The 20003-nt window shown below is 58.4% G+C and overlaps 3 protein-coding genes across 6 annotated transcripts in view; 1 reads left to right on the forward strand and 2 right to left on the reverse strand.

The window, feature by feature from the left end:
• The window catches only part of SURF1 (SURF1 cytochrome c oxidase assembly factor), an 82999-nt gene that overhangs the window by 1629 nt on the left and 61367 nt on the right, over positions 1–20003 (reverse strand). For 2 of the 4 annotated variants that reach the window (XM_081803887.1, XM_081803886.1), the window contains exons 1-4: positions 1814–2005; positions 978–1111; positions 815–897; positions 117–308 (exon numbers count right to left, since the gene is read on the reverse strand). In XM_081803887.1, coding sequence (XP_081660013.1) covers positions 117–308; positions 815–897; positions 978–1111; positions 1814–1997 — 593 coding nt within the window. In that variant the 5' untranslated portion in view covers positions 1998–2005. Of the gene's footprint in view, positions 1–116; positions 309–773; positions 793–814; positions 898–977; positions 1112–1813; positions 2006–20003 lie in introns of those variants that run through there. The other 2 variants (XM_081803888.1, XM_031021686.2) reach the window with 2 other exon arrangements.
• Positions 2059–6118, forward strand: SURF2 (surfeit 2). Its single transcript, XM_081803881.1, has 6 exons — positions 2059–2195; positions 2282–2436; positions 3049–3152; positions 5016–5207; positions 5422–5588; positions 6007–6118. Exons 1-6 carry the CDS (start codon positions 2118–2120, stop codon positions 6085–6087), a joined length of 777 nt encoding a protein of 258 aa, XP_081660007.1. The 5' UTR covers positions 2059–2117; the 3' UTR covers positions 6088–6118.
• On the reverse strand, positions 6431–19612 carry SURF4 (surfeit 4). The gene is made up of 6 exons (XM_081803880.1): positions 19429–19612; positions 11685–11871; positions 10956–11032; positions 10278–10321; positions 9609–9795; positions 6431–8823 (listed from the first exon to the last, which is right to left on the reverse strand). Exons 1-6 carry the CDS (start codon positions 19474–19476, stop codon positions 8557–8559), a joined length of 810 nt encoding a protein of 269 aa, XP_081660006.1. The 5' UTR covers positions 19477–19612; the 3' UTR covers positions 6431–8556.

Genomic DNA, 20003 nt, shown 5'->3' on the forward strand with positions numbered 1-20003 from the left:
TAAGAAGTGAAATGAACTGGCTTAACAATATCAGAAGTACAAATTCCAAGGAATTGAACCTTTCTGGGTATCTTGGATTTGCCCAAGGTTGGTGCTTCGCTGCATGTTCTACTCACCCCAGGTCAGTGCAGTGGAAGGGGGTGATGACGTAGGCACCACTCTCGGGTGAGGAAGAGAGACGGCCAGCCTCCTGGGCCTCCCGGGCAGGGTCCACCATGGTCCGAGGCATCATGTACAGCTCCTTGGAGTGGTCAAAGTGCCCTCTGACCTTCACTGGCCTGTACTCCAGACTTTTCAGTTCCATTGGGCTATATGGGAGTGGGGACAAGTGAGGCTGCGGCCAAGCAAGGTTTGGCAGGAACTTCAAACCCTTCCGGGGCTGCACATCACAAATACGGCACACGTTTGCTCCCCTGAACGGAAAGCTTTGTTGACCCTATCTATCCCTCTAAGTGCCTCAAAATGAGTAGAGGCAGTAGAATCACTTAGGGCACTTTTTCAAGATAATGCTCTCATGTCAAGACATGACATGAAGGTGCACTCTGCCCTCATGCACCAGGTAAGAATTACTGCTATAGGGGCCCATAAGCACTGGGGGGGATCCCTCAGGTACAACACATCTGAAAGAAAAGTAAAACTCAGCATCAATGATACTCTTCTAAGCATGTCAGGCAGCTTCCCAAGGGTGATCAGGAAGCCAATAGGACAACTGATTTTGAAGGCTCCCATCTGAGGGTCCGGACTACAAGCAGAAGCCAGGCCCTGCTGCTGACCTCAAGTGAGACCAGTCCCAGGTGGGCAGCCACACACTCACTCAACTGGCAGGGGGATGGGCTCAGCCGCAACTCTAGACTCCAGCTCTGCTATCAGCTTCAGCTTCCACTTTCGACGCTGGACCTATGGAAACAGTGCGAACTCGAGAGGATGGCAACAAGGTCAAAAGCTCAGAGCCACCAGAGCTAGAAGCCTGTCTTTACCTGCCATGTCCCCAGGCCAAAGGCAGTCACAGGAATGAGAAGCAGGAACCACTGGAAGAAGGAGTCGTCCTGTACTTTTGTGGCAGGTGCCTCGGCTGCAGAACTGCCACACCTGCTTGGCCTCCAGGCCAAACCTAGGAGGTTTTACAACACAGGCATGGGGTCAGAAGCCCTCGACAATTAGAAGTGGAGCAGTCAATTCCTCAAGGAAACGCCACCTTTACTGCCGGAGAGTGAACAGACCACAGCCTGTGTCCAGCCCAGCTCCTAAACCAGGGCCGGCTCGTGGCACACTCAGTGGATGTTTACTGACTGAATAAACAAGACCTAGGGCTTAGTCCCGGCTCTGCCACCAACCGCCCACCCTGCGTAACCACCTCATGCCTTTTACACAAGAATACTCTGCGATGTATTCCACACCCGCGCAGAGACAGAACCGGGATAAACTCGGGATATTGGCTCAAAGAGCTCTTCCAACAGCTTGTTTTTCACTCTCATTGATTTAAAGATGGAACAGAATACACAAAAATACATTTTAGCTGTGGGAGTGTGAGTCTCATCAAATCAGAGCATTACGGGCCTTGCGGACGGCAAAAAAGCAGGCCTGGAGCGGGCTCACAAAGCACCCTTCTTTCTCGCACAGCGTTCCCCTCTGCCGTACGTGCACGCGCCCCCTCCAAGCCGTGGGTCCCAGACACCCGGCTTTCAATCTTGGGCTGGCCCCTCCTCAGCCCGGGCAGGTGCCGGGAACTGAGCACTTTGGTGCCAAGCGGGGGGGGGCGGGAGCGCGGGCCGCTCTTCCCGGGCGCTCAGGGCACACGCGAGCGAGTCCTCACCTGGCCTTAGGGGGACCGCAAGGACGCTCCTCCTGACCGCGCGCGGCGGGCCCTGCGGAGACGGGGGCAACGGCTGAGCTCGGCCAAGCCGGGGCCCCCCAGCCCACCCGACGTGTCCCCGCGCCGCGCTCACCGCCGCCGGCCCCGCGGCCCGCAGCCCCAGCCACCGCACGACCGCCGCCATACCCCGCTGGCACTTCCGGGCCTGGAGGCATCTGCTTCCGGGGCGCCGCCGAGCCCCGCCCCCGCCCCGGCCCACGCGGCGCGAGCGGCGCGGGCTTCCAGCTCCGCGAGCGGCCGGACCATGGACGAGCTGCCGGCCGACGTGTGCGCTTTCCTGCGCGAGCACCCGAGTCTGCGGCTGGAGCCCGGCGCCCACAAGGTCCGCGGGGCCGGCGGGGGAGGCGCGGGCGGCGCTCGGTAGCCCCCGGGCCCCCCTGACCCCCTCGCCCGCCCTCCGGCCCGCAGGTGAAATGCGTCCTCACCGGCCACGAGCTGCCCTGCCGGCTGCCCGAGCTCCAGCTCTACACCCGCGGCAAGAAATACCGGCGGCTGGTCCGCGCCGCCCCGGCCTTCGACTACGCGGAGTTCGAGCCGCATATCGTGCCCAGCACCAAGAACCCGTACGTGCGCGGGGGCCACTGCAGGCAGGGTCCCGAGTGGGGACGGGTCCGAGCCCCACCCGTTCCCGCTGGGTGCGCGCTCCTCGAGGCCCCGGAGCCCAACTTCGTGTGGGATAGGCTCCTCCCTGGTGCCCGTTTGGTGTTTGTAAGGCTAAGGTTTGTCACCCGGGCTTGTCTGCTTCAGAGAGGAGCTGGAGGGCTTGCGCTTTGTCACCTAAGGTTCTGAATGGGGTCAGTTTCACATACTTTAAGAGAACTTTGGTGTAGCTGAACGTGTATGGTCGACAGCGGTTGAAGGGCAGAGGGCGAGGGTGGGTGCTCCCGTTCATCCACCGCCTTGCCGGGCCTCGTTTCCCGCGTGCATTCGCTGGTGCGGGAGCCCTGGGCTGAGGCTGGCCAGGCCTGTGTCCCAAGCAAACGTCGAGAGCTCACAGCCCGTCTGGATCAGTGTTTCTCCACCCCGGGTGCAGTGTGGAATTGCTTCTGGAGCTTTTAAGACTTGCTGCCCAGGCCACCTCGTCGACCTCTGCTGTCAGATGCAGCCGTGGTGGAGGGCCCCCGATGTCGATCCCCGGGAATGTCCCTGCTGACTGAGGTTTCCCTGTCCCCTAGACACCAGCTGTTCTGCAGACTCACCCTGCGGCACATCAACAAGTCCCCAGGGCACGTGCTGAGGCACACCCAGGGCCGGCGGTACCAGAGAGCTCTGTGTGAATGTAAGTAGCCACGGGCGGACACGGCCTGCCTCACTTCACAGGTATTTGGGGGCCTGCCTGCCCCTTCTCCAGGATGAGTGCCCCTCAAAGGCACAAGTGGTGTCTCAGTCACCCTTGGGCAGCAGCTGGTGGTGCAGTGGGCTCCGAGGTCACCACAGGCTAGGGAGAGGGCCGCAAGGAGGCCCCGGGGAGGCTGAGTTTCTGGGCTGAGACTTTAGTTACGTGGGGAGTAGAGGCAAGGATTCAGGCAAGGTCAGAGGCAGAGAAACACTTGGCTGCAGGAGCTCCTGAAGGACGGCCACTGTACCACCGTGCAAGGTGGGGTCAGCAGGGTAGGTGGGGGCAAGAACACAGGGCCTTGGAGGTCAGGACCACGTGAAGTGGGGAGGCATTGAGAGGACTGAAGCAGGGCCTGGCACGTCACTGTGTGTGTCAGGATCACTGTGGCTCTGAAGGGGGGGGGGCGGGAAGGAGTGGAAGAGGGGACGCTCAGTGGCTGTGCAGTCAGGTGAGGTGACCGTGGCTGGGGTGACCAGGTGTTGGCAGGGAAGATGTGCACAGGGTAGGATCAGTAGGTGAGGGAGTGAGGGAGGGGAAGAAGTCAGCTGGGACCCCCGAATTCCTGGTTTAGGAGAGTGGCCTCTGGATGACAGGCTTTGTGGGAAAATGAAATGTTCCTGTCAGCGTGTGTCAGGGAGGGTGGCCACTGACAACAAGGGCCAGCACTCAGATGATGCACGCCACTGACACAGAGGTGGCATTTGCGTCCACGGAGCCACGGAAGAAGGGACAGGGTCAGGCCTGAGCATGGAAGGAGCCCCAGGAGGGAGGGAGCAGCCAGGTGGAGTGGTGTCGGGGGTAGAGGTTTCGAGAGTGGTAGACTCTTCTCAAATGTTCCTGAAGGGAAGGTGAGGGGAGGACCAGATGAGGCAGTCAGGGGGCCTGGGGGAGGGAAACACAGGCAAGATGAGGAAGAGGACTCTGAAGGCTGTTTCCCCAAGAAGAAATGAGGCCGTCTTCACTTAAGGGCAATAGTGAGGGTTGAGAATAGGGATCCCACACAGGTGCAGAGCCTGAGGGCTGCTTGGTGTGGGCGGCAAAGGGAGAACTGGGTTACTCCATGAGCAAAAGAGTCATCTTAATGCTGGTGTGTGTGGCTCACAGGACCAGTGACCAGGAGGAGCCAGAGCCTGGCAGCCAGGGAGCCTGGCTGGGGATGCGGAGAGGGGACACCGGGTGCAGGGTCCAGTGGCCAGGAGGCCATGTGCGACCACGGAGTGGGTGGCAGAGATGACGCAGAGGATAGGACCTTGGAGGTGGGCAGAAGCAGGCAATGACATCAGAGACCAGGGCCCAGTCCCCCTTCTCCCTCCTCCTGAGGGGGCTGCACTGGACAGGAGAGCCATGCCCACACAGGGCAGGTTTCAAAAGCAGGCCTTTCGGTGCCACCCTGCTCCTCGTCGGGGCTCAGTCTGCATCTGCCACGCTGAGCGCCTGGCCTCCCCAAGTCCTCTGTACACGGGAGTATGGCTCCAGCGTGGAGGCCTCATCTCGGTGCCTCTGCTCTGGGCCAAGGGCCCGACTCCCACTGAGCCCCGCCACCCAGTGTGGGGGCCCAGCCGGCATGCCTGAGGCTTCCTGGAGCCAGGCTAGGGCTGGGGGTTCAGTGCTCGAGGCCCAGCACACCCCTGCATCTTCTCACTCCACGGTCGGCACCCCTGCTGGCCTCCTTCCTCTCCTGGTAGGAACTGGTCCAGTTTTTACCCAGCAGAGTAGGGTACAGGGCCCTGGTGGAGCTTGGCTCTGCACCGGGGGACTGCGGGGCAGACCCAGAACCAGGCAGTGTGCTGGCCTGTCCCCCAGATGAGAAGTGTCAGAAGCAGGGCGTGGATTACGTGCCTGCCTGCCTCCTGCACAAGAGGAGGAGGAGAGAGGACCAGATGGACGGCGCCCGGCCGCCTCGCCCGAGCAAGGCCTTCTGGGAACCCGCGTCTAGCGAGGACGATGGCACAGCCGCGAGTGACAGTGACGACAGTATGACAGACCTGTACCCACGTAAGCGGGAGTGCCCCCTCACCCCCCTTGCCGCAGGTGTGGGTCCTGGCTGCCTGCTAGGTTTTGCGTTCGCAGCAAGTGGGCTCCAGTCTCCATCCCTCTGTCCCTCCCACCGCGGGTCCTCAGGTCCTGGGCCCTGGCTGGCCGCTCCCCGCTCAGCCCTGAGCAGACCACGAGCCTAACCTGAACCGGCCCATCCCTCCATTCCTTCCAGCCGAGCTGTTCACCAGAAAGGACCTGGGAGGGACTGAGCCTGGGGACAGCACTGATGACTTTTTGACAGAAGAGGAGGGCAAGAAGCCAAGGCGTGCCGCAGAGAAGGGCCCTGGGGCCAGAGAGGAGACTGAAGTGGCCCGGGCGCTGGTCCGCAAGCGCGGGAAGGTGAGGGGCAGCTTCCTCTGGTGGTAGTTTGCCGTCTCCTTTACAAAACGTTAAAAAGAACCTTGTTTTTGCAAATGAAATACCAAGCTAACAGTTAAGTAAACAGGAGCCAAGGCCGCTCTGCCCTGATGAGGGTGGGCTCCTTTCCGGTTCGAGGCTCCACAGACAGGTTCTGAGGGCTGCCGAGTGCAGCAGGGAGCCCGTGGGGGACTTGTTTCCAGACACGGCCCGTTGCCATGAGGCAGTGACCAAGGTTCCGTCGTCCTGGGTAGCTGAGCAGGGCCGGGGCTCGAGGAGGTCCAGGCCTCTTGTGAGGCTGGGGACATGGGGAGCCGGCCTATCTCCGCGGGTGGGCGGGGTACCCCTTCCTCTCAGGCGGGGAAGCCTCACGAGCTCTAACCCTCTGTTCATGTTCCAGAAGCAGGTGAGCTCATCGAAGAAGTTCAAAAGTCATCATCGTAAAGCTAAGAGCTTCAGCTCTTTTAAACAATCCGGTTAATAAACGGCCGCGGAGAGAGCACGTGTTGAAAGCTTTTCGAGAATCCTTCACACACTTGACCCCCGTGGTCCTTTTCAAGCCGCCTGCGGTGCATCCTCTTGGCTGCTAGGGTGTCCCAGGGCCTTCCCCCTCCACTCCGTGTTTGCTGTCCCCAAGGGTGGGGCTGGGGGTTGGTCCCCATCCCCAGGAAGCAGCAGGGACCCCAAGGGAAGAGTTCTGGCTGGATGTGGCTTCTAAGTGCTCCTCAGCGAAGCCTAGAGGCTTTGTTGGGCTTGCTCGGCGTCCAAGGAGAGGCCTGGCCAGGCCCCACCCCAGCTGGACAACACCAGAGGATCACACTACATACAACAAATGCCGTTATTTATTTAGATGTTTCCAAAAATCAAAACGTTTTCAAACACAACTAAGATATAAAATACAGCATAAAATGAGATTTATACCTATTTCCCACATAAAGCAAAAAATTTTTCAGAAATTGTTTTGCCAAAGCCAATTGATAGATGGTATTTTTCTTTCCTCCCTGCAAAGGCATCTACCCCGTCTCAGGCACTGGCCTGCTCAGGGTGGAGGAGGCCGGAATAACTTCTGGCATGGAGGGTGACCTCTGACCACACCCCTCAGCCTCCTGGGGTCAACCTGTTTCTACAAACCAACAAAGGCCTTGCGAGCACAGGGCCGAGAAGGACCCGTACCCTGTCAAAAACGGTGCAGAGGAACAGACTTGGCCAAGTGTCCTTTGAGAGGACTGCTGTGCTGACGGGGAAGGGGGTGCACCAAGCAATGGCCCTACCAAGGCGGAAACATGGAGTCAGAAACCACCCTTTGTGTGGTGAGCATCCTAGTGCTGGGAAGTAGAAAAGCCCTCTGTCCGTAAGCCATTGCTTCATCTTCGAAAGGCCAGAGGGGTATACAAGTGAGCTGTGGGCGAGGGTTTAGGAACATGTGGGATGAGCCTCCACAGGGGCTGGGGCATGGGCACGAGATGCCGCCCTCAGGCTTGGTGGGTCCAGGCTGCAGAGCCAGGTAAGGTTCTAAGAGCACTGGGGGGCAAAAGCAGGGCAGCTTCCCCACCTCACGCTGGCTCTGGTCTGGCTGGTAGATGTGGATCCTGGCTCGGGACTGAACCCCAGCATCCCCGGGGGTGACCCTCAGGCCTGCACATCTAACTGATGAGCCAGGAGAAAAGACAAGCTTCAGGCAGTCCTCGTTCGAGTTTGGTCAGCCTGCCCCCAAGAGGGTCTGGGGGAGGACCGGGGGGAGGCACCAAGATGCCCCACTCTCCCCTCGTGGCGTCCGCTACGGCCCCGCGAGCGGAGAAGAGCAACAGGCGCTCATACCCCCAAGAAGAGAAACGCAGTGTAAGGCAATGTTAGAAAACTTTAAATACAGGATTAAGATCCAATCGGTAAGGCATCACAAATTGTAAAAAGTAATTTGGGCTGCATTCAGCATAGCAAATAGACAATCAGAGCAAGCGACAGCCTGGTGAGGATGGTACATCGTGGCTGCACAGCCTGGGAAGAATCCCTCCAGCCGGAGGAGAACCGGGCGGGGCGCTCAGCCGGGTCAGAGCTGTGCCCAGGCCTTCAGCAGAGGCTCTGTGTAAAGGTCGGGGGTGAGGTAACTGGTCTAGAGCCCGCTTTGTTGCTGCCCTGCCGCACGCGGCTGCCACTCGGCCCACGCCCCTCACACGGGAGCCAACCTGCAGACGTGTGGCCAGGCCAGGGTCGGAGCGTGGGTCCCTGCAGAGGACTTGGGAGCGCCTCCGTCCCCACCTTGAGCCACTAAAGCTCCCGGGGGTTTGCCCTCTCAAACCTCGGCCCCAGTCTGAAGCGGTTTTCTGATGAGTGACTTCCACCGTGGACAGTGGCCGCGGCCACCCCTCCAGTGCAGCGTCATTCTTTGGGTTTGGGTCTCTCTAAATGCCGTCACCGGCCCCGCAAGTATTACAGTGCGGGGCAGGGCCAACTCGGAGCCGTGGGGGTGGTTTAAAACCAGGACTTGGACAGTGTGTTTGATGTTGGGCTGGGCCATCCCGAATCCTTTCATTTTAGTTAAAAACGTAAACTGAAAAAATAATAAGAGGGAGACTGCTTTGAAGGATACACAAATGTATCTGCTCACAGTACAGCTTGAGGCCCCCACCCGCGAACCAGAAACAAAATAGGAAGTGAGGCCCCAGCCAAGCCAGCCACTCGCTCCGAGAAGCCGAGGCCTTGCCTTGGTGAGGGGGTGGGGGTAGATACTGCCATCCAGCCGGCCAGCTCCGAGGGTCAGATACTAGGTGTGTGTGGGTCCAGAGCAAATTTAGCCATCAATTTTCAGGTGTCTGCAAATAAACTCTCAAAACATCTGTGCCTTTACCAGGAGGGGAGGGAAGAGGGTACATAAATGCTGGCAGTTTTGTCAAATCCGCCCCGAACCAGTCCTCGATGGCCACGGGTCTCAGCCAGGCAGGGAAGGGGTCTGTTACCACTCTTTCTTCTTCTCATCCATGGAGACGCCCCCGGGACCCAGGGCCACCACCAGGAGCAAGCCTCCGATCACCGACATGGTCTGGAAGAAGTCGTACTTCAGGAAGTCGTGCATGGGCTTATAGACAGGAATGGTCCAGAAGGCGTTGAAATACACGTTGATGGCAAACAGCCAGACGACAAGAGTCAAAGCGGCTAGCTTGGTTTTAAAACCAACAGCCACTAAAATCATCAGAGCTGTGCCCACGATGTTCTGGAGAATCTACATAGGTTGGAAGGTGAGAAATACCAAAGAAAAAAAAAAAAGGGTGAGGAAGAAGAGACATACCCTGTTTTAACGGGCAAGTTCCAACTGCCCTTGTCACTGTGGTAGGTGTCGGTGACGTCACAGAGGGGCATGCATTCAAGTGAGCGGTACCGGCGGGGGGCGGGGGGGCGGTATATACAGCATCGCTCCAAAGCACGAGCAGTCGGGGCGAGGGTAAAGGAAAGCCTCCTCTGAACGGGCTGTGATTTACCAGGACACACCCGGGTCTGAGCCTGTGGGCCTGCAAGCCATCAAGATACTCCCCAGTGCTTCTCAGAACCGGGCTCCCCCCTCTCGGGAACCTCTCCCAGTCAGGGCACCCAGCGGGCTCTAAAGATGTGCGCTGTAAGCTCCTGGGAACAGGACCGAACCGGCAGCTCTGCAGTCAACACCCGGCACGCACACAGTACGTGACAGAAGTGTGAGCAGCGGGCAAGGGAAGAAGTAGTCTGTAAAGAGCCTGGGTCGGCAGCTGGGCGGTCAGCATGCCAGGCAGCGGGTCCCCCAGTGAGGTCAGGGAGATTCTCGACTTCATTTGTCCGCTCTGAGCCCACAAGAGCTTGCGGGTTTTTATTCCTTTTAATAGGATCAAAGGTTTGCTTCCTTTGAACCAACTCGTTCCAACATCATTCCAACAGCCCCTCGATTAGGCTTAGTACACAACCAGAGAAGGGGGTGGGGAGCAGCACCCCTTCCACAGACAGGAGACCTGACCCATTTAAGCAAACAGGAACACTCACCGAGAAGAAGCTGGCGTCAAAGTGAAGGAGGGTCATGAACATCAAGACCAGCAAAACCCTGCCTCCGAGCTGCATGTACTGTTTGGGAGAGCTCTCGCGCATGGTGGGAACGCCTGCGAACATGCTCTTCCCTTCGGAACGGGACTCCGCTAGGAGCAGCAACAAGCCTCCTCCCAGGGCCAGATTCCTGAGAACAGACACACCAGGTGAGTCACTAAGGCTCATCGGGCACGACACATGCCCATCCGACCAGGTCGGGAGATCTTGGCGGGAGCACAGGAAAGGCCCTTAGGTCCCTCTCTCCAAACCATGCCAGACCAGCTGGGTGACTGCCTTACACCTGCAAAGGCCTTCCACAGCTGAGGACAGATGCGTCTGTTCTGCCGAGCAGTGACCGGAGCCTGAACGCACTCGGGCCACCCCAGCCCTGGCTCTGCCGTCACCCGGCACCGCGAGCAAAGCGCGGTCATTCTGTCCCTCCTTCCCTCCCTCGGAACACACGACTGGGAGAGATGGCTTCGTGCGCCCCTGTGCTTGGGATCAAGGGGGAGCCTCTGCCAACACCCCCTACAGACTCAAGCACACTTGGATCCGAAGAAGTTCACTCCCACTGCTAGCTCCTGAGTCGAGAGACACGGAAAGGAAGCTCACCGTGTGGAGCACACGTACCTCATCAAAAACTTCAAGTCCCATAGGATGCTGTAAGCAATCGTCTGGAGGGAACAGAGAACAGAGACAGAAACTGGAGTCTCAGCATTTTCAAACCCATTCGGACTTCTATAGAATTAACTGCAGTAGGCAATTTCTCCAATATAAGTGTGAGTGTAAGATACACAAACGGTTTAGGACCCCAGGACGGCTCCAAGTTCAACAACCTGGCTCAGCATTTCTCAGGGCGTGCTCACCAGCCCGGGCCTGCTTAACAAGCACCTGCTCACCGGAGTTGTGCCCAAGGTGGGCTGGAGCGCGGCAGCTGAGGGCACCGGTCGGTCCGCGTGCTATGTTACACAGCTCGTGCGGCTAGCTGGGCCTTCCTTACGAGGTAAAATGGTAAGATCATGTCTTGGCTGTAGCCAACCTTGTGATTTGTCCTCCTGTCAAAGGAAACTCAGGAAGGTGGCAAAACGGTGGCTACCCAGAGCTTGGCACCTTCTCAGGGCACCATCCTCTCCCACTCCCCTGAGCTTGCTTTGAGCAAAATCCAGTGACTTCTCAGAAAAGAAGAGGAGGTCCAGGCAGAGGGCTCAAGGGGGGAATGAAGCTGAATCCCCAGAAACGCCTTTTTGCAGAAGCTCTGCTCCAAGCACAGCAAGGAAGAGAGAGACCCGGATGGCGCATCCTGTGTACCTGTAGGGCTATGATCCCGAAGAGCCCGAAGCAGGCGTACTGCACGAAGTTCCTGCTCAACACCAGGATGCAGCCAGCTGGAAAGGAGAAGGGCAAGGCTCAGGGGGCTGTGGGCGAGTGCCAGGCGAAGAGACGCCACCGGGTCCCTGGCCACCTCACCTGAGCCCCGTGCAGCAGCAGCCCCAATACCCACCCCAAGGAAAAAGCAACTTCCAGGAGAACTGGTCAGAGGCACAGACCACACACGAGTCAACTGGACCTTACTTATCAGAAACACCGTTCTAGAAAGTGGATCCCTTGCTCCAGAGAATGGGCCCGTTTCCAGAGTGGGTGGTCCATCAGAAACTCTGCTGTGGAGAGCTTCGGGACAGCCTGAAAGGCGCAGGCCCCTTTCCTGCCCCACAAGGTACAAGGGAGGGGGGCTGCCACCAGAAGGCAGTGGCCGGGAGCAGAAGACCTGAGGCCCACGTGAGCTGCATCCCGGCCTAGCGCTCACCCTTTCCCGACAGCCTGGGTTCCCGACGGCTCTGGCTCCTATCCGCGTCCCCCCCGGATCCCCCGCATGTCCCACTCCAGGCGCTTGAAACCGGGACCAAGTCATCTGTAGCAAGCAGAGCACCCACCCGGGGGCCCGCTGCCGGGGAAGGAGGGGAGGGAGAGGTCGGCCGTCCCAGGAGACCCCCGGAGACATGCTCTGCCCCGCCCGTCCCGCGCTTCGGGGCCACTCACTCAGCTGCCCGAGCAGGTTGAGGAGCACGAAGGCGGAGGCCAGCGCGTAGCCGCAGCCCCACGTGGTGTCAATGTAGTCACGCTGCTCGCCCCACTGGAACCACATGCGGACGCCGTCCTCCAGGAACGTGCTGATCAGGCAGAGGCGCGCCACGTGGGGCAGGTACTGCTTCGTGACTCGGAGGAACTGCGGGCCACAGAAACCCAGCTGAGGCAGCCGCGGGACGGACGCTGGACGCCGGGGCGCGCAGGGACCCTCAGCACCTCTCCCTGCACTACCCTGCGGGTCTGCAGGTGCCACCGGCCTGTCTGGCTCAGACCCCCGGGGCGACGGCCACGGCGCCCTTCTGGGATCCCCTGTCGTCTCAGTACCCGTGTGTAGACGGCAACAACGCACGGCATGCATGCTCAGGCGAGGGCCTTGGTGAGTTAGGATCACAGCGTGACAAGGCCCCGCGAGCTCACTAGGGGGCAGCCTCCCCACCTGTGCCCCTGGGCATCTGCATCGAGTCAATCTCTATTGTGGGCTCTCTATCATGGGCCGTCCTGCACCGAAGGGTGGTGAGCGGCATCCCTGGCCTCTGCCCACCAGATGCCGTTAGCAGCCCCCCTCCAATTGTGACAACCCAAAATGCCTCCAGACAGTGCCACGTGTCCCTTGGTGGGGGGACAAAATTGCCCCCACTCCTTTGAGAACCTCTTCTTCTACAAATGGGCAAACTGAACCCCACAGGGGAGAGGGGCTCGCTCAGTGCCGCACTGACCCCACGCTGCCGGGCTGAGGCTCGACCTGGCCTCCTGGTCACACACGGCTGGGCCCTGGCCTCCCAGCACCCCCGACGAAGCTCAGACCGCCTCTAGACTGAAGAGAGGCATGCACACTCTTGAGACGGCAGGCCGCTTCGGTGACAGCCAGGGTCCCAGGCCTAGAGGGCCTCTCAGTTGACCCAGCGGTAAGCTCCCGCGTCTACACTTGGCCAGAACCTGCGGAGCAGTCCCACGTGCATGTCTCGGCCCCTCCCGGAGCCCGCACCAGACAGAAGGTGGGCCATTGTGTGCGAGCACTGGGAGTGCACACGTGGGACTGGTGCAGCTCACCTCCACAGCCCTTCGAGTCTCTGACAGAGACACACAAAGGGACGGACAACTGTGTCAACAGCAGCAAAATTCAAGTTGGGAAAATCACTGGCAAACATCAAGCAGAGAGAAAACACATTTAGAACTTCCTCCTGCCCCGCCGCGAGATGGACCATTAACAACAGCACAGTTAGGAAACAAACACGCGAGCTGAATCGGGGCACCAATGTCCCTCAGGTCCCGGCAGCCACTTTTTCTTTCCAACCTCGAAACGAAGTGCAAAGGGAAACCCTACCACACATGGTAACAGCCGCTCTCGGAAGGCTGGGACCCACCCAGTGACGCGTCAGGTAGCAGAGTCTAAAGGGCATCTGTGGGTCTGGCCTCCACAAAGGGACGGTCAAATGAACATCACAGCCCCTCTCAGAGCTGATGAAACCTTATTGGCACCAACGAAGGTGTATCTAGTATCTAAGAGCGTCTCTTAATTGTTGTGTTTTGAAAAGCTGCTTTCAAGTTCTAGAAACAGCTGATGCTCTCAGCCGCGGGTAATGAGCCTCTGGCTGTTTCGATCAACCCTTGGTTGGCCAACTTTGGCTCGGTCCGCAGAGAAGCCTCCCCTCCCCCCCCTCCACCTGGGCCACAGCAGACAGGTCACGGGGGAGGAGTGCGGGGGATTACAGGCAGCTGTCCTTTCTCTTCAGAGCTACTGAGCTTGACTGAGCCCCAAGGTGGCGCTTCTGCAAACGCTTGCTCAGCCCTTGACCGCAGAGGTCACCTGAGAGACAAGACGCCTGGACAATGAACCACGTGCATCGGTGAAGACGAGGCTCGGTGTGAGCGCCGCCAGCCCGTGCCCTGTGGCCGTGAACAAGCCAAATCACTTCTGGAGGCCGGGGAACAGTTATGCTATCCTACAAAGTGAGGACAGCTGGGTTAGTGGTTGCTAAGACTCCAACTTGAATAAGCAGAGGAGAAAAGGGAAGGAGAAAGAACCTTGTTTAGAAAGAGAGGCCTCGAATGCCCCTGTGAACTCGGGGGCCTACGTAGAGCACACATAAGACGTACGTACACTTGGTGTCCACACACCCCGGCATCAGACCAGGAGGGACAGGGACAGCGGACGCCACCAACCCTGCCACTTCTGCCTCAAGGCCCCCAAATGTTTTCATACGGCCCGGCAACAATCAACGGTGGTATCGCTCCCAGTCCAGTCCGTGTAGACACACAGACTGCGGCCACGGCGGGACTCCAGGGGAGGCTGAGCCCAAAAGGCAGGCAGACAGACATCGGCGGGGTGCTGAGCTGCCCCGAACTGAGCTGAGAGGCGCTGTGCTCCCCAGTGAGGAGCAAACAAGCCCGCACCCTTGGGCCTCATTCGGAGCCCCCTCCCCGTAAGCACCCCCATTTAACACATGCACTGCTCCGCAGCATGGCCCAAGGGACACAGGTAGTGTTTAAAAGTCTCCGTGAGGAGTCTGTACTCCTAATTTGAGTGTCTGGGTCAACAGCATTAAAGAGCAACGAGGAGACTCCTCCCTTCCCCATGAGACATGCTGAGGAGACAGCTCTGGGCTTAGGGGAAAAAATGCCAAAATTCAGGTTATCTGTGCTGTGTACTAAGCATATATCTCATTTTCAAAGTCAGATGCGGTCTAGGCTTAGGGCTGACTATATTTTGTAAGTCAGGCTGCTCCAGAGCCTTTTTTTTTTTTTAAGGTTCAGTGACTCACGTGTGCAAGGTTCTTGGCGATGCCTGTGAAAAGCCAGCCCCACAGACAGAGAGCGTGTGCACAAGCAGGGGGAGCAGCAGGCTGAGGCAGACTGAGGCAGAGGGAGAAGTGCTCCCGGCTGAGCAGGGATCCCGATGTGGGACTTGATCCCAGGACTCTGGGATCATGACCTGAGCCAAAGGCAAATGCCTAACCAACTGAGCCACCCAGGCGCCCCTAAACATTGGTTTTTTTCTTCCATGTTCAGTCCAAACAGGTGCTTATTAGAGGCTCGCCGGTTTAAAAGAGGCTCTGGAAGGGTGCCTGGGTGGCTCAGTCGGTTAAACGTCTGCCTTTGGTTCAGGTCATGGGTGCTGGGATCAAGTCCCGCATCAGGATCCCTGCTCAGCCGGGAGCCTGCTTCTCCCTCTCCCTCTGCCTGCTGCTGCCCCCTGCTTGTGCGCTCTCTCTCTCTCTCTCTCTCCGTCAAATAAATAAAAATCTTAAAAAAAAAAAAAAAAGGTTTAAAAAAGAAACACGAGGCCAGACCCAGTTTTACAGATTCCCTGAATGCATGTCGGTCACAACGGTTCAGACTTGGCCACTGAATCCACATCATGCATCTGTGGACAGCATCCCCTTGCCACAGCAGGGAAGAGCCCCTGATTCAGAGTCAAGAGTGATACGGCTCATAAGCAGTGACAGCGTCTGAGGGACTCAGGCAATACAGAAAGCTGAGATTTCCGAGGGTTACTATTCTGGAGGGGATTTCAGAAACATACCCCGCCGGCGCCTTAACTCTGAGAACACAGTGATCACATCCCACAGCCACCTGCAGCCCCCGTGCAACACAGAGAACCCTACTTTCTCTGAGTATTCGCGACGGAAAGGACTGGAGGGAAACAGTGTGCAATTCTTGGTGGAGAACCCTGAGGAACTGGAAAAGGGCGAGTCAGACCTTCTGATCGCCAGACCGGGGCTGCCCTTCTCAAGGGCCACCTCAAGCCTACACATCCCAGATAATTAGAACTTGTGGTTGGGTGACCTCCCTCCCATCAGGCTGAGTCAGGGCTGAAGCAAGAGTTCAGTGACTCACACGTGTGCATCCACCATGGCCCCAGAGCTCTCCCAGCAAGTTTCCCGGAGTGCTACTCTGTGGGTCCATGCTGCACCTCCAGGTACAGGAACAAGTCAGCAGGCCTGCAGATGGCCTGCCTTTCTGTACCAAAACCCCACGTGACTAAGAGCCTAACCAAAGGTGAGCAGCGACAGGTCACATGGAAGAGAACAGAGCTTGCTTCATTTTACAGGAAAAGCTTCACTAACCACAGTCCCCCCACGTCTCCACCCCGCTCCCCAGAAGAGACAGGGTGGCTTTTCTTAACCTCCTAAGATGGGCAAGCAGGGAAGAATGAGCTCTCCCTGCCTTCTCCCCTCGCTCCTGATAGCACAAGGCAGGAAGCCCTGGGAGGGAAGGGGGCACAGAGCAGAGGAACGAGAGGAAAGGATGCTCAGAACCCATCACCGTTCCCAGAGCTCTACTCACATCCAGCGGCCATCCACGCAGTTAACCCAGAGCCCTAACACCTGCGCCCTATGTACGCCCCGGCACTGTTCTGTCGGGGCCATCCTACCTACCCAACACTTGACCAGAGGCCACGGGGAGCTCCTGGGGGTCAGAGCGCCCAGGCCTGGCTCTCTCATGCCAAAGACAGGTAAAAACCAAAGGCCCCAATGGAGAGCAAGGCCCCATTCAGCTTATCTGTCACCTTGGTGATGAGCTGTCAGGCCGAACCCATTAGGTGCTAATACTCCTGTTTACTGGTGCAGATGTGCTCGGGGGTTACATTCTGCTGAATGGCAGCGAGCACCAGCTGCAGGACACAGACGTCATTTTGGATTGCTGAGTTCATTGGTCTCTGGCTCCTTCCAACCTGGTCTCAGATGGCTTCCGGACGCCTAGCGTCTGCAGAGGGCACGCTCAGCATTTTCTCTAGCGCCTGGCTTCCTAGGAGGAGGACACTGTCCCTGGCTGCCCGGGGCAAGGAGCCTGATGCCCGGGATGCAGCTCTGCAGGGGCCTGCCAGCCAGAACTAACCAGGCCGTTGACCCTGTGCTCTCACCTCTGCAGGCCTGAAGGAAAGGGTGCGGGACAGCCAAGAGGTGAGGAGCCCAGCCTTCGGCACTCAGAACTTCAGCCCACCGCGTGCCGTGCAAGACCACCCTCCCCGTGGCTGAAGATGGAGGCACTGTGGCCAGCCTCACACGCTCCAGTAACACAGCACTAAGTATGGAGGACCTGGCCCAGAGTTAGTGTTTTGGGATTCTTGTCGTAACTCCTGGAGGAAACAAACGCCTTTTTAGGTTCCCTCTCAGCAACCCAGACTTCCTGGCCCAATCCTGTCATTTGATTTTTGCTTTTGTTTTCTGAAGACAAGGTTAGAAAAAAACGGGTATGTCACGTTACCTGATCAGTGCCTCTGACATTTCCCCATTCCTTTCAAATGAAATCATTTTCAGTTTAAAAGCCTAGACTCCCAGCACCTTTATCATCAGCGGCTTTGTTTTAATATTATGTGGATAAATGTTAAAAACAAAAACGCCACGGCAGCTTGGCCAGATTTTGTCCACGGGAAGCTGTCACTTTGGATCTGCACTCTCATCTGCCCACATCCTCCTGCGTTGAGCCTGACTGTGGCAGAAGCAGCTCCTGACTCGTTTTGAAGTGCACGAGGGCTACTGCCCTCCTGAGTCCCCCACAAGGGGGCATGGAGGTGTCTTTGGACATCTGCTGCCACCAGCCAGGTGGGCCCTGGTGCTGATAAGCCGAAAGCGGGAGCCCGCGCTGCCTGACAGACACAGCGCTGGGCTGCTCTGGGTGCTGGGTTTGATGCAGCGTGCCCCTTTACAAGGCCAGTCCTTTTCCCTCTTTTTGTGCCAGAAGAACACCAGGCCTCAGAAGCTTGTCCTATGTGGCACCAGCCTCAAAGCGAGGTTGGAGTCTGGGTTTGCCCCCAGGGCCAGGCCGCAGGCCATTCCAGAAGCCCCAGCAGGCCCTGCCTTCCTTCCCAGCAGTAACTTGGTATAGGCAGACCCTGTGTCCCCCTCAAGGGCCTTTCCGGTTCCAAGATTCTGCTTCTTTTGTTTCAAACAAAATGCATGGAGAAAAAGAAGAGAAGATTACATAAAGAGATTTTGAACTTTTTTTTTTTTTTTCTGTAGGAAAGTTTATCATTTGATCGTTGGCAGCAGCTGGGTTAGAGACATTTTAGCTAGATTTGGTTATGAAATGCACTTGCAAAATCAGGGTTCTCCAGACTGAAGAGTGAGTGTACAGAGCTCCCACAGTCCCCTTGCTGAAAAGCGCCATCTTCTTAGGGAGTTGCTACTTAGGGAAATGAAATCGGGTCACTAAAATCATGTCAATGAAAACTGACAGGGAAGGAAGACGTACTTGGTTGAGAGCTCTCGGTATGAATTGTTTTTGTGAAGGATACAATTTTTAAACTGTGTCTGTAAACACAGAATTGTGACCTTAGGAAAAACTATTTCTTCAAGTTGATATACTTTTTCTCCCCCAAATTGGTTTTACAATACCAGCTCACAGGAAAGTGATGGAAGGAGAACCCAAGTAGCAGACCACACCCGGAAGATTCAGCCCTCGAGGGGAACAGTGGAAAATCTTGCTCACCCGTACCTGATCAGAAAACACTCATTTATCTTTTTTTTTTTTAAATCACGCAAACGAATACAAGCCTTCCAATAAACCTAAGCTTCAGAGTTTGATTACTCAATACTACTTCCATAAAAATTAAAAATTTAACCTCACTACTAACTCTGGCCAAACCACAAGCACATTAAGTGAACTAAGGAACGAAATGACAATTGGGCCAGACCCGAGTCGGCCTTGCAGGGATAAGGCTATTAACCCACAGACATAACGGAATACTTTTACAAGTAAAAGGGACACTAAATGCTCAAAAGCTTAATCAAAAGAGGGTGGAAGCTCTGTTCTTTCCCCTTTCTAGGGTCTGATTCTGTCCATCCGGTGTGTGTCAGCTGCCCTGCTTCAGCCTCCCTGTTGCTCAGAATGCCACCTGTACGCTCTGGAAGGGAAAAAAAAAAACAAAAACCCAAGAAGATAGGCTTCCCCTTCCTCCCAGGTTTGTGTACAGATAGATACCCATTCAATTCAGTCCCAGGGCAGAGTCCAAACAGGGAGGGAAAATGCTGGGAGGGTCAGAGGGACCCCATGAGTCCAACACATGTGGGAAAGAGCAAAGAAAAAAGTGCTGAGGCGCTCTGTGGCTGGGGCACATACCAGGGCGCCCCCTCTCCCCTGGGAGGACCCCCAGGCCTCCAGGCTGACCAACCCCTGTTCAGAATCAGAGCTCCCCACCCCGCCCCCTAAGAGTGCCAGTGAAAGGGGAAGCGTGCAGGGACCACCCCGACAGTTCAAAAGGGAGAGGGCGCTCCCCGGTCGCCAGACTTGGCCCAAACCAGCGGCGCCCCCCAGGACCCCGGGCTCCTTTCTCAGGAGGGGGCGAGGCAGCCCCTCAACACCCCTCTCCTTCTGGGAGCGCCCAGGCCAGGTTCGGGGGTCTCGGCTCACCCACCTGGGTGCCGAAGCACGGGCCCGAGAACACACCCAGAGCCCTGGTGGGGAGGCGGCGCAAGGCCAGGCCGGGCCTGGAGGCCGGTCTGGGGGAGTCCCGGGCCAGGAAGCGCGACGAGCCCAGGAGGGAATGCCCTGGTTGGGGGAGGGGGTGCGATCCTCCGGCGGGGTCGGGGAGATGGGGTAAGTGGTGACACGGCCCAGACCTCGGGGCAGCCCTCCGGGGTCGGGGGCCGGCTCTGGGGGCGGCCGAGGGCTCGGGGCCCGGGGGGGGGGGCGCGGGAGGGGGGCTCCGGGCGGGGGCCGGGGGCGGGAGGCCCGGCCGGGCTGCAGGCCGCACCTGGTCGGCGAAGTCCTCGGCCGTGCCCATCAGGTCGTTCTGGCCCATGGCGGCGGCGGGAGGCTCGGCTCGCTCAGCTCGCTCGCTCGTTCGGCGCTCGGCCCTTCGGCGCCCGCGCCCGCGCCCGCTGCGGCCTCCACAGGAAGTGCCCGGCGGCCGGCCTCGCTCCTCGTCCGCGGCTCCAGCGGCTGCCACGTAGGCCAAGCCTTAAAGGGGCCGCGCCGCCGGGCCCGCCCCGGCCGCGCCTTAAAGGGGCCGCGCGCCGCCCGCAGCCGCCCCGCCCGCCACGCTCGAGGCTCCGCCCGCCGCGCTCCGGCCCCGCCCGCCGCCCTCCGGCCTCGCCCACCCCGCCCGGCCCCGCCCGGCCCCGCCCGCCGCGCTCTCAAGCCCCGCCCACCACCCTCAGGTCCCGCCCGTGGCGCGCTTTGAGGCCACGAGGCCCCGAGGGCCATCCCGCTGGTGGTGCGCGCGGGAGCCCCGGAGCGCACCGTTTCGGCGGACACACCTGGGGCTGACGGTCGCGCCCGGGGTGGGGGATGGGGTGCTCCCCCGGACGCCGTCTCTACTGAGTATGA

This window comes from Leptonychotes weddellii, chromosome 14, assembly GCF_054177405.1.
Source record: "Leptonychotes weddellii isolate Sample4059 chromosome 14, ASM5417740v2, whole genome shotgun sequence".
Classification (NCBI taxonomy): domain Eukaryota; kingdom Metazoa; phylum Chordata; class Mammalia; order Carnivora; family Phocidae; genus Leptonychotes; species Leptonychotes weddellii.